This window comes from Chelon labrosus (assembly GCF_963514085.1).
Source record: "Chelon labrosus genome assembly, chromosome: 1".
In the NCBI taxonomy this organism is placed as follows: Eukaryota; Metazoa; Chordata; class Actinopteri; order Mugiliformes; family Mugilidae; genus Chelon; species Chelon labrosus.
The window spans coordinates 31,962,098-31,974,459 of NC_140337.1; the positions used below are offsets into that span (position 1 = coordinate 31,962,098).

Genomic DNA, 12,362 nt, shown 5'->3' on the forward strand with positions numbered 1-12,362 from the left:
AGACTGGGCGAACTGATAAAGAGGTCCAGCTCCGTCCTGGACTGTCCTCTGGACTCAGTGGAGCAGGTGAAGGGAGAGGAGGACGTTGGCTGAACTGTCCAACATCAGGAACAACCTCTCTCACCCTCCTGTAGGAGACAGCTGGGACTTCAGGAAGATCCTTCAGCCAAAGACCGCTGCACCCACAGAGCAAGAAGGAGGTCTTCGGGACGTCCCGTGTCCCCTCAGCAGTCAGACTCTTTAACTTAGTTTGTTTTATTCATGATATTCATGAATGTCATCGTGTCAATGTATCCTCTTTAACACCTCCACCCTCTATTTAAAGTTGGTGCTGATACAATATGTAAATATAATGTGTAATGTAATCTAAATATGTAAACGTAAATGTTGGAGGTTTTATGGGACATCTGGATTACTGATCAAAATAAAAATATACTTCCTACATATTTGGTTCGTTAGTATCTGTACCCATGAATGTCCAATAGGGGCGGTAGGACGTATGTTCCTTCAGGTTCCTAACGAGCGTAGAGGAAGAAATACCAAAACAGCATGGCGGCGTCCATAGAACACGTTCCGTCCACGGAGACAGAACCCCCAGAAACCAGCAGACACCCCGAAACATCCGAATCGGAACCGGAGGGTCCGGAACCAGACTCAGATCCGGATGAGGACGAGGCCGAGCCGGCCGGGCCAAAGGTCCGAGAGACCCCTGAGGACATCCGGCTGGAGGCTATAGCCAACACGGTGGCGCTGCACCCGACCAGAGACATGCTCGTCTGCGGGGACGTCGACGGGGACGTTTACGCCTTCTCCTACTCGTGCACGGAGGGGGAGAATCGGGAGCTGTGGTCCTCGGGACACCACCTCAAGTCCTGTCGCCAGGTGCGCATCTCTGCGGACGGGCAGAAGCTGTACAGCGTGTCCCGGGACAAGGCCGTCCATCAGCTGGACATGGAGCGGGGACAGCTGGTCTCACGGATCCGCGGGGCGCACCAGGTCCCCATTAACAGTCTGCTGCTGGTGGATGAGAACATCCTGGCCACCGGGGATGATGGAGGAACCCTTAAGGTCTGGACAGAAAGTAGTGGGACAAGATCTTGTTCAGTTTGTTGTCTAAAATCTAGTCTGGAATAGTCTTGATCCAGGGCGGTCTGTTTATATTTCAGCTTTTAAAATGGCCAAAGTACGATCCAGTACAATCTACTGATGGTTCAAACCGTAGACTGTATAAAAAGTGTATGCCATGACAGCTCCTCAAGCCAAAGCATGTATCGCTCCCCCTGGTGTGTGGCTGCAGTACAGGTCATAAGCTCCACCCCCTCCATGTTAGTGGGCGGGACTTGGGCCAAACTAAAACACTAAAATACACGTCAAATAAATGATTTTCAAGGATGCTTTCTGTCATTTTAGGTAGTTATTTGATTATGATGCGTGTTGAAGTGTCGCTTTTTTTGGATAAGTGTGGTTTTAGTTGACGTTATAGAAACAGGATGTGACATAATGGCGACTACCAGTTGCCATGCCAACCAATAAAGCCATGGGACCGTGAGAGTCATAAAAAACAATTAAAAAACAAGTTTAGTGTATAATCCAACATTTCCTTGTAGCTGGTGGAGGTAGAGCAGAGCGTAGTATTAATTAGATAAAATCTAGAGTGAGTCTGGAGGAAATCTGGGCGGGGCATCAATATCACGGTTCAACGTGGCTCCACTCTCAGACCGTACTGATCAGACTCGGGCTCCAAAGTCGGAAGATGACACTGCCCGTATCCCCAGGAAAATAGTGTCAGTTTGGCCAATGAGAGAAAGTGGAGACGTGGTGTCCATATTTATATACAGTCTATGCACCAAACTCTTGCTTTACGTTTGTTAACGAATCAAAAACTGATCACGTTTTTGAATCCAACACGTCAAATCCATCTTACTATACTGACCTGGTTTATTCATTTTGAAACCAGGTCTCGTTTTCCTTTTTCAGTCAACTCGTGTGACGAATATTTATTAGTTTGGTCAATGCGAGGAAGTGGGATTGTCCATATTTATATACGGTCTATGGTTCAAACTGGTCTTTGACTGACCCAGACTGGTCATGATGTTTTTATGTTTTATATCGGTTCTCTGCAAGTACAGAATGGTCCATGGAGGATCTGATTCTGGTTCAAAAAGGTGACCATAGTGTTGTCTGTTTCTCTCTGAAGGTTTGGGATATGAGAAAGGGGACGGCCATCATGGACATGAAACACCACGAGGATTACATCAGCGACATCACTGTGGATAGTGCCAAGAGGATCCTACTCACCGCCAGGTCAGTTGGTTGCCTTCCTCAATGATGCCGCAGTGGTCTAGGCTTACTTGCTCCAACGGGACGTCTTGTAATCTCCTACAGCGGTGACGGCACCATGGGCGTCTTCAACATCAAGAGGCGGCGGTTCGAGCTGCTGTCCGAGTACCAGAGTGGCGACCTGACTTCGGTGGCGCTGATGAAGCGCGGCAAGAAGGTGGTCTGCGGCTCGAGCGAAGGAACCATCTACATCTTCAACTGGAACGGCTTCGGAGCCACCAGCGACCGCTTCGCCGTCAAGGCCGAGTCGGTGGACTGCATCGCCCCCATCACTGACAACATCATGTGCACCGCCTCCATGGACGGGTACATACGGTGAGTTGGGGTTCCCTTTGGCGCCTCTTTAATTAAATGTATTTCTTTTTTAAATGCGAGGTACTAATGTGTCCTTCGTGTCTCACCATCAGAGCCATCAACATCCTTCCCAACCGGGTCATCGGCTGCATCGGTCAGCACGTTGGCGAACCCATTGAGGAGCTCGCCAAGTCCTGGGACTCTCGCTTCCTGGTCAGCTCTGGCCACGACCAGCTCATCAAGTTCTGGGACATTTCTAGTTTACCCAAGACGACCGTCACAGAATACCGCAAGAGGAAGAAGAAAGATGGCCGCATGAAGTCGCTTACCAAGAAGGCCCACGGCGACAACGACTTCTTCTCAGGACTTGTTGAGGAAACGGAGAAGAAGGAGGAAGAAGAACAGGATGAGGAAGAGGAGGATAGCGACAGTGACAGTGGCAGCGATTAAAAAGCTACTTACTGTTCCTTTTGACAGTTTGGTCCTAATGAACGAATGGATGAATCCATCCAAAGTGCCTAGAGAATGTACGCTAGCATGGATGGTACTGTGGTCCAGCGGGTACTAGACCGCTGATCCTGGCAGTCCTAGACCCTGAAGCACACCACCAGAATTTCCCCACGGACGCTAGTGTTTGGTGGAGCCACCAGTGAATTGTGGCAACAACAGTGTAACGCTAACATGTGTTAGCACAAAATAATAGGCGATATTTTTCAGCCTTTAATCCAGCCACAATTTATCCAGTGAATTATGGGTGAATCTGCTGGAAATGTATTATGTTTGACTGATTAAAGGGTTTTTAAAATACACGCTTTTTGGTGTTCACATGAAGTGTTCAAAACATACCAAATTACCATTATTTATTATATTTTTCCCTGATTTTTCACATTTTTCTTCTTTGCTTTTATCTTTAAACAATTTAAATGTCATAGAATACCTGTCATTTTATAGTGTAGTTGACCTTAAAATCCTTGTTGTCCCTTTTTATTACACAGCCGTTGATTTCCATTAATTTGCATGTGTTTAGAGTAGTTTCTACAGATTTGACTGCTGTTTAGAATAGGTAAATCACATATACATATATGGTACGGTCCAGGGGTCCTGTACAGTTGGTACAGTCCCAACGGCAAGCGGGAAATCTGTTACGGTCACGTGACACGAGCACTACAGCCAACATGGCGGCGAGCTGGAGGTCGTAGCTTAGAAACGAGCATCCTCTCCGTTGTACGGAGGCGTCTATCCTCGTTTTAGCTGTTTTCGTGTCGGTTCGTAGGTAAGTACGTGTCAAATAAACCGCCGATGAATAAAACACGGCGCTCACGGGTGAGTTTCACCTGTTAGGTAGCTGACGGCCAGCTAGCTTGGGTTAGCTTCGGTGCTAGCTAGCTAGCTGTGGTATTAGTAAACAATGAAAGCAGTCACGGCGCTGAAAGCGAAAGTTAACGTATAAAGATGTTTTGTTGTGAGGTGTTGAAAACTGACACAAAAGACACCCGCTTTCGTTTATTTTAATTTGGGCGGTTGCCATGGCGACACGCAAGAATGAACGAAAACTGACCCTGAGCTCGTTTTAAGTCGTCGAAACCATCACATACTTCCAACATGGGAGTAGAAATGAATCATTTATTGTAATTAAATCATTAGAAACACTTTGTCTCCAAGCGGGGGTTTTACTGTTTTGTCCGTTTTTACTTTACGTTTAAACAAAAAGCACCTGAACGCCTCACCTGTAGTATCTGAATGGAGGTGATAACAGTGTTGTGTCATGTCTGGATGAAGCTCTCAGCTCCTGAAGCGGCACCATGCCGGGGAAAGAAGGCGACCACTTCAAACCCGGGGATCTCGTCTTCGCCAAGATGAAGGGCTACCCTCACTGGCCAGCCAGGGTACGCACTGCCACGAATAAATGAATACCTGTACGTACCTGTAAATACCTGGAGACACCTGGAACACTGACTCATGTCTTTGCTGCTTCCAGGTCTGTAAGTCAGAGGACGGCTACAAGAAGAGGATCCCCGTCTACTTCTTCGGGACCCATCAGATGTAAGTACGCTGCTCGGCCGGACGTCTGTGTTTTCTAAGCAGCAACTTGTCTGGATTAACCTCCTCTTCCTCCTCCTCCTCCTCCTCCTCCTCCTCCTCAGTGGCCAGGTCCAGCCCGAGAACGTCGTCCCTTTCGTCGGCAACAAGATGAAGTACGGCAGCGGCGTCCGCATCAAGGGCTTCTCTGAGGGAATGTGGGAGATCCAGAACACGCCAGGAGTCGGCAGTAAACTCAGGGTCGGTCGTTACTGCTTGGTTTTGAGTTTTGTCAATTTTACTTCTACGGTCAACAAACTAATTTTTACATCTAAAAAACCTCATATTTAAGGTACCGTGGGACACAGACGCCATAACCTACGTACGTAGAGTCTTGGGTTCATTTTTGTTTCTATTTCCTGCTGTGATTGCAGCTTCCAAGCTAATAGTAGCTTCTCCTAGCTTCTCCTAGCTTCTTCTAGCCTCCCAGCTAATAGTAGCTTCTCCTGGCTTCTCCTAGCTTCTCCTAGCTTCTTCTAGCTTCTTCTAGCTTCCCAGCTAATGGTAGCTTCTCCTAGCTTCTCCTAGCTTCTCCTAGCTTCTTCTAGCTTGTCCTAGCTTCTCCTAGCTTCTCCTAGCTTCTTCTAGCTTCTTCTAGCTTCCCAGCTAATGGTAGCTTCTCCTAGCTTCTTCTAGCTTCCCAGCTAATGGTAGCTTCTCCTAGCTTCTCCTAGCTTCTTCTAGCTTCTTCTAGCCTCCCAGCTAATGGTAGCTTCTCCTAGCTTCTCCTAGCTTCTCCTAGCTTCTTCTAGCTTCCCAGCTAATGGTAGCTTCTCCTAGCTTCTCCTAGCTTCTCCTAGCTTCTTCTAGCTTGTCCTAGCTCCCCAGCTAATACAGGGTCCCCACGCGTCCTGGAAAACCTGGAAAACCTGGAAAATGATTGGCCAATTTTCCAGTCATGGAAAACATATGGAAAATGAGAAAAAAGGTCAAATGTCCTGGAAATTATTATGTTATCCTGGAAATTATTTATCCTCCCCCTGCCTTCTGAGCGAATGCAAACGGGTTAAAAGTTATGCGCATGCATGTCTTCTGGGCAACATACGGCGCAGAGCTTCTCTGCTTCCAGCCAGCGCAGCGCCCCACGTGACACTACCAGCAAATCAAATTTGATTTTGTCGCTAGCTTTAGCAGAGAATTTCTGGCTTTAGCAACTTTTCAGACCCCGCACCTAGAGACAAAACTCGGGACTACAGTAAGTTGAAAAGTGCCAGTGTCGCTCGTATCATTCCAAAGAATGAGCGGGACAGGGGAATGTATTAGTGTATGACATGATAACTTGTCTCTGTAGCAGCTGAAAATGTCCTGGAAAAGTCCTGGAAAATAATTTCAGGTTAGGAGTGGGAACCCTGTAATAGTAGCTTCTCCTAGCTTCTTCTAGCCTCCCAGCTAATAGTAGCTCTTGATGTGTTCCATCTTTATTGAACCAAAACAATCAATTCAAAAGTTGTGAAGATGGAGACGCAGAAATACTAAAGCAGAAACACGCTACCACCAAGTGGACCAATCACGGCTCTAGAAGACTGCGTCGCCGTGACGCGTAGTTACATTTCTGGGCAGGGGTACGTCAGGCTACGGTGTTAGAGTCTGGGATGTTATTAAATTGACGCAGAAGTCTATACCGCCAATAACTCTCGGTTCTGTTGTCTCCTCAGGTCCAGGGAAAGGCCAACGCCCAGGCTTCTCCTACACCTAAAGCTACACCTCCTAAACCAACTCCTACACCTAGAGCTACACCCGCTAAACCTACTTCTACACCTAGAGCTACACCTAATAAACTGACTCCTACTACTAGAGCTACACGTTCTAAACCAGGTTCAGAACCTGGAACTCAAAGTGACAAACTTAACGGCGCCTCCACTCCCAGTAAACCTGAGCCCGGCGATAAACCAGCCGCCGGCAGACGCAGTCTGACCAAAGTTACAGCTGAAAAGGAAACCGCTGTTAAAACCTCTACCAGAGCTTCGTCTAGGACGGCTCCAGACAAAAGTTCAACCGCAGAGCCTGGTGCTGCGACCACGAAGAGAGGCAGAAGGGCAGCGAGAGGCGTTTCACCCTCAGGGGAGAGGACGAGTAAAACTGCTGTTTCTGCAGAGAATAAAAAAGAGGTAATGAGACTTTTCTGGCTTTGTTTAGAATAAAATATGAGAATATGTGTCTGATACGTAGACTGTAGACACGGTGGACGTCATGACAGCTCACACAAGTGAAGTCAAAGCATGAAGTCAATGGTCTGGACACAGGAGACGTGTCTACCTGTTGAAATCAAGTTCATGAAACAAATATATTTTTATGTCTCCCCAGACGACTGCAAACAAATCCTTAGAGCCTGAAACTCCCGACAAGAAGCCTCCAGCTACAAGTAGAGTCGAGCCCCAGAGCATTAATGAAGCTGCAGCCAAAGAAGACGATTCAACCTCTGGAGACACAGAGGACGCTGCTGTGAGTCCGACCAGAACCAGGACCCGGAGCAGAGCAGCAGATCCGAAGGTGAGGACACTGATGGTGGATCTGGTTGAAAACATTCGGTCACCGAGGATCTTACTGACGTCTGATTCTTTTCAGATCGACGCAGAGAAAAAGAAGAAGAAGAAGAAAGAGGAGGAGAAGCAGGAGAGCCAGGGAGTCAAGAGGAAGAAGAAAGAGGAGGAGGACAGCGAAGTAAAGACGACAACAGAGAGACGAGCGTCGAGAAGAAAGGAAGAGGAGAAGAAAACTGATGATATAAAGACGGGAAGGGACGAGAAAGAAGAACAGAAGGAGAAAAGAGAAGATGCATCAGAAGAGAAGACGGCAGAGAGACGAGTGTCAAAAAGAAAGGCAGAGGAGAAGAAGACGGACGAAATAAAGACGAGGAGAGCCGAGAAGGAAGAGGAGAAGCAGGAGGACGAAAAGAAGAAAAGACGAGAGGGCAGCGAAGGAACGAAAGAGGAGAGGACGAGGAAGGATAGAGCATTAAGAAAGAGAGAAACGAAAGGAGAAGAAGAAGAAGAAGAAGCGAGCCAGGGAACAAAGAGAAAGAAAGAGGAGAAGGAGGAAGACAAGAGGACGAGGACGGATGCGGCGGAAGGAAGGAAAGAAGTGAGGAGAGAGGAGAAGAGTGGCGCGAAGAAGAGGAGGAAGGAGGAAGAGAAGGAGGAGGAGGAAGACAAGAAGAAAAAGAAGGTGAAAGAGGAGGAGAAAAGTGGAGACAAGAAAGAGACAGAACAGAAGACAACGGAGGAGGAGAAGGAAGACGACGAGGTAACACTGCTCTTCATCTTTATCTCTGTTTTCAGTTTTCTAGGGATGTGATTCTGTCAGGCAAGTCACCGTGTGGTGAATAGTTGTGTTTTCTCTGTAGCTGAGGCTAGCTGGTTAGCTGGTTAGCTGAGGCTAGCTGGTTAGCTGAGGCTAGCAGGTTAGCTAGGCTAGCTGGTTAGCTGAGGCTAGCAGGTTAGCTGAGGTTAGCTGGTTAGCTGAGGGTAGCTGGTTAGCTGGATAGCTGAGGCTAGCTGGTTAGCTGGTTACTAGGCTAGCTGGTTAGCTGAGGCTAGCAGGTTAGCTAGGCTAGCTGGTTAGCTCTAGACATGTGATTCTTGGTGTTAATAGAAAGAGTAGCTTCTCTAGAAACGTCTAATCTAGAAATGTCCTATTCCACTCGTGTGTTTACAGCGGCAGCGCCACCTAGCGGCCAAGAGGGAGAGTTTGTTGAAGTCTCTGAGAGGTCTGCTGAAGGACGGGAGGCCAGTGAAGAGGGGGAGGGAGGCGATGAAGATCGCTCAGTAAGAGAAACCACACAACTTCAGCTCGGTTAACGTCTTTGAACTTCAGGGGTTTAATGTTTACTTCCTGGTTTCATCAGGAAAGCCGCGGACAGAGAGAGGAAGAAGAAGAAGATGGCGATGGCGACGGCAGCAGCAGCAGCAGAGAAGAAGAAGAGCGCGAAAGAATTAAGCAACGCGGTCGTCAGGAAAACGAGCGCGAGAGTCGACGTCGAGAAGAACGGCGTCAAGAAAACGATGGAGGAGAGGAAGGAGAGGGGTGTGTCCAGTCAGAGGACGAAGACGGAGACGGTGAAGACGAAGGAAAAGGAGAGCGAGCAGAAGACGGAGGACAAGACGAAGACCGAGAAGGATAAGAAGGCGGAGGAAGAGAAGAGCGACGAAACGAAGCAGCAGAAAGACGAGAGAAAAATAATCGGGAAGATCGTGAAAGCGACCGCCGGGCGAGGTCCTAAGGTTCTGATGAAGACGATGATGGGAGGAACGACGACGGCGACGGCAGCAGCAGCAGTGGAGGAGAAGAAGAAGAACGAGGAGGAGAAGAAGAAGAACGAGGAGGAGAAGAAGAAGAACGAGGAGAAGAAGAAGAAAAACGAGGAGGAAAAAAAGGTGGAGGAGAAGAAGAAGAAGAGTCCAGAGGAAGAAAAGAGAGGGAACCCCGAAGAGGAGAAGAAGTCTGAAGATGTGAAGGTGACGAGAAAAACAGACGAGAAAAAGAACAAGAGTCAGACGGACGAGGAGGAGGAGGAGAAGAAGAAGAAGAGGAAGAGGAAGGAAGAGGAGGAGGAGGAGAAGAAGGGAGAGGAGGAGGAGAAGAAGGGAGAGGAGGAGGCACAGAAGAAGAAGAAGACGGCAGCAAGACAAGAGGAAGGACAAAAGGCGCAACAGAAGAAAGAGGTGAAGAGTGAAAAGCCTGAAACGAGCGAGAAGAAAGACGAGAAGACGACGACGACGACGAAGGCCACCACAGAAGAAGAACGAGGCAAGACCAGAGAAGAAGAAAAACCAGAGAAGCAGAAGAAGAACTCCAACATGACGCTGACGGACTCGACTCTGCACCGAATCCACGGGGACATTCGCATTTCTCTGAAGTCCGACAACCCCGTAAGGATCCGGGGTTACTCTGCCCCCTGGTGGCTAAAAGAAACTAGACGCAGCTTTAAAGTGAAACACTGAAGGAAAAAATGTCTTCGTCTCTTTTCTGCAGGACGTCGGCAAGTGTCTGGCGGCGTTGGACCAGCTCAGTATGGTTTACGTGACGTCTCAACACGTCCAGAAACACAGCGAGCTCGTCGCCACGCTCAGAAAGGTACAAAAAATAAAAAACAAGATTTAGTCAAAATGTTATCAATTTAAATAATAATTAAATTTATCGTGTACAGATGCGATCCTACCGGTCCAGTCAGGCCGTCATGGACAAGGCCTCCATGCTCTACAACCGCTTCAAGAACGCCTTCCTGGTCGGGGAGGGCGAGGAGGTGGTGAGCGCCGCCTTCCTGCGCTCGCTGCTGGAGGAGAAGGAGAAGGAGGAGGCGCAGAGGGTGGAGAAGCTGAAGAAGGAGGGGCTACCGCAGGAGGTGAAGGAGAGGGGGAGGACGGACGGAGGAGGCGATGAAGGTAGAACCCCACCCTAAACTGTTAGTTCATTAAAATGCACATTTACTTATTAAAAGTTGTTTGTTTATTTGCATATTAATTTATTTTGCTGCCCCTCCCCCGCCTCTCTGCAGCAGTGGACTCTTCCTGAACACACTGAAGCTGCCTGGACTGTACCAACTCTAATCTGTGGGTGTGAAACGACACACCGCCACTACACAAACGCACACAATAGCATCTTCCAGAACCGTTTACCTCACATCACATCCACATCTACCTGGACTTTATTTCTTTATTTATCAGGCAGCTCCTTGTTGTTTTCATTATCGTTTTAAATGGATTACATCGTTAATCTCTTCCGCTCGTGTTTTTAATTTTCTGCTCCGTTCATTAAATTCGCACGTCAGCATTAGATGTCTTCTTAAGCTAACCTTGACTAGCATTAATTATCACCCCAAGTTTTATTTCTTTTTGACGAGTTTTTCCATTTTGTCCTCACGTGCCTGCGTAGAGTCAGGTCTAGAGTCAGACTTCACCGCCAACCCTTTCTCTTTTATTCCGTAACGTCTCTTGAGTCAAAGTTTAACGTTTAACATCGCACTGATCAGGGCTGATGGAAAATAAAATGATTTTTTTTTTTAAACCGCTGTCATTTAAACTGAAGCATTACATCAGCAAACTGTCAAAGCTGCTCAGTAATTTTGTGAAACTTTGTACAGAGAGATTTTTATTGACATGGTTTTTTTTTAATTCTTTTCTGTTTTTAAATTTGTTGGCTGTGTGTACATGTAAATATGTATTTTTTTTTTCTTTATTTTATTATTTTTTTTAAACCTGATTTCCCAAACAAGATTGTTTTACAAACCTTGTAAAGGCGTCTGGGGTCTGATTGATTCACTCACACGAGTCAAGGAATCAACAGAATGATTGTAGTTTGTTATATTAAGAAGATTGAGTGAAATAAAAACGTTTTGTCAGAGAAATGTAGTTGAAGTTTGTGAGTATTCGTCACACGAGTTGGTTGAAAACAGAAAACGTTTTTGAACATTGCAAAAAAACAGTCTGAGCATAGACTGTATATAAATATGGACACCATGTCTCCACTTGCTCTCATTGGTCAAACTGACTCTGTTTTCCCGGAGATAGGGGCGGAGCCATCTTGTGAGTTTGGAGCCAGAGTCTGATCAGTACAGTGAGGGCGGAGCCACGTGGAGCTGTGATATTGAAGCCCCGCCCACACTTCCTCCAGACTTACACATGTTTTAGTTTAATTAATACTACACTCTGCTCTACCTCCACCTGTTACAAGGACATGATGGAGTATACACTGTATTTGTTTTTAAAAATTGTTTTTACAACTCTCACGGCCCCACCGGACTGCTTTACGGAGCGGTTGGCATGGCAACTGGTAGTCGACATTACGTCACATCCTGTTTCTATAGTGTCAAATAACTAAAACGAAACTTATCCAAAAGATTGACACTTGAACATTCATCAACGTTATATTAACTACCTAAAATGACAGAAACCATCCTTGAAATAATATTATTTGACATGTATTTTAGTGTTTTTAGTTTGGCCCAAGCCCCGCCCACTAAAATGGAGGGGGCGGAGCTTATGACCTATACTGCAGCCTGACACCAGGGGGAGCTCTACTTCGTTTGACTTCACTTTAGAGGAGCTGTTCATCTTTATATTGTCTATGGTTTGGTGCGATGAATGACGAACCCTCCATTTGTTTCCTAAAGACCGGTTTTGAAGCTCAAGTGTTACGTCTACGGAGGTCGCCATCTTGGCTAACTCCTGCTAACTCCCAGCGAGTAAAACGTTGAAATAAACTGTGATGATATGATGGTGCTGTATGAATAAAATGATGAAAGTCTTGTGTATATACAGTTTCTTTCTTAGTTTGTCAGGTACTGTAGTGAAAAGTAGCAGCGTTGTGTTTACATGGTGGAGGCTGTGGTTTGTTTGTGTGTTCCTAATATTTTGACATTGTAGTCAGTGGGCTAGGCCAGTTTAACAGCACAACAAACTACATCCTCTAAAATGCTCATCCAGGTGAATCATCACCTTTCTACATGAACTCAACCTTATTTAGATTAGAATGGATTCACTAGTGTACCTAATGAAGTGGCCAGTGAGTCTATGTAACTGATTTTACTTATTTAACATTCAGTTATGAATATTTATTATCATTAAGAAGTAAAAATAAAACATCTGCATTGTGCTGTGTTGATGGAGCCACACAGGCCCCGCCCATCAAGCCACACCCCGCCCATATGAGTT

The 12,362-nt window shown here is 46.7% G+C and overlaps 2 protein-coding genes across 3 annotated transcripts; both read left to right on the forward strand.

Annotated features, from left to right (window-relative positions):
- Nucleotides 1-549: 549 nt before the first annotated feature.
- wdr55 (WD repeat domain 55) lies at nt 550-3,441 on the forward strand (the record flags this gene model as incomplete). Its single annotated transcript, XM_084575007.1, has 4 exons — nt 550-1,068; nt 2,198-2,304; nt 2,386-2,655; nt 2,748-3,441. 4 exons carry the CDS (start codon nt 550-552, stop codon nt 3,082-3,084), a joined length of 1,233 nt encoding a protein of 410 aa, XP_084431133.1. The 3' UTR covers nt 3,085-3,441.
- A 325-nt stretch (nt 3,442-3,766) lies between these two features.
- Nucleotides 3,767-11,060, forward strand: psip1b (PC4 and SFRS1 interacting protein 1b). 2 transcript variants are annotated; one of them, XM_084547502.1, is made up of 13 exons: nt 3,767-3,907; nt 4,414-4,520; nt 4,613-4,677; nt 4,779-4,914; nt 5,006-5,035; nt 6,369-6,821; nt 7,018-7,203; nt 7,279-7,956; nt 8,368-8,477; nt 8,558-9,581; nt 9,685-9,786; nt 9,860-10,094; nt 10,208-11,060. In XM_084547502.1, exons 2-13 carry the CDS (start codon nt 4,437-4,439, stop codon nt 10,222-10,224), a joined length of 3,120 nt encoding a protein of 1,039 aa, XP_084403628.1. In that variant the 5' UTR covers nt 3,767-3,907; nt 4,414-4,436; the 3' UTR covers nt 10,225-11,060. The 2 variants fall into 2 exon arrangements, with proteins under 2 accessions (XP_084403628.1, XP_084403629.1); XM_084547503.1 differs by lacking the exon at nt 5,006-5,035.
- Nucleotides 11,061-12,362: the final 1,302 nt, after the last annotated feature.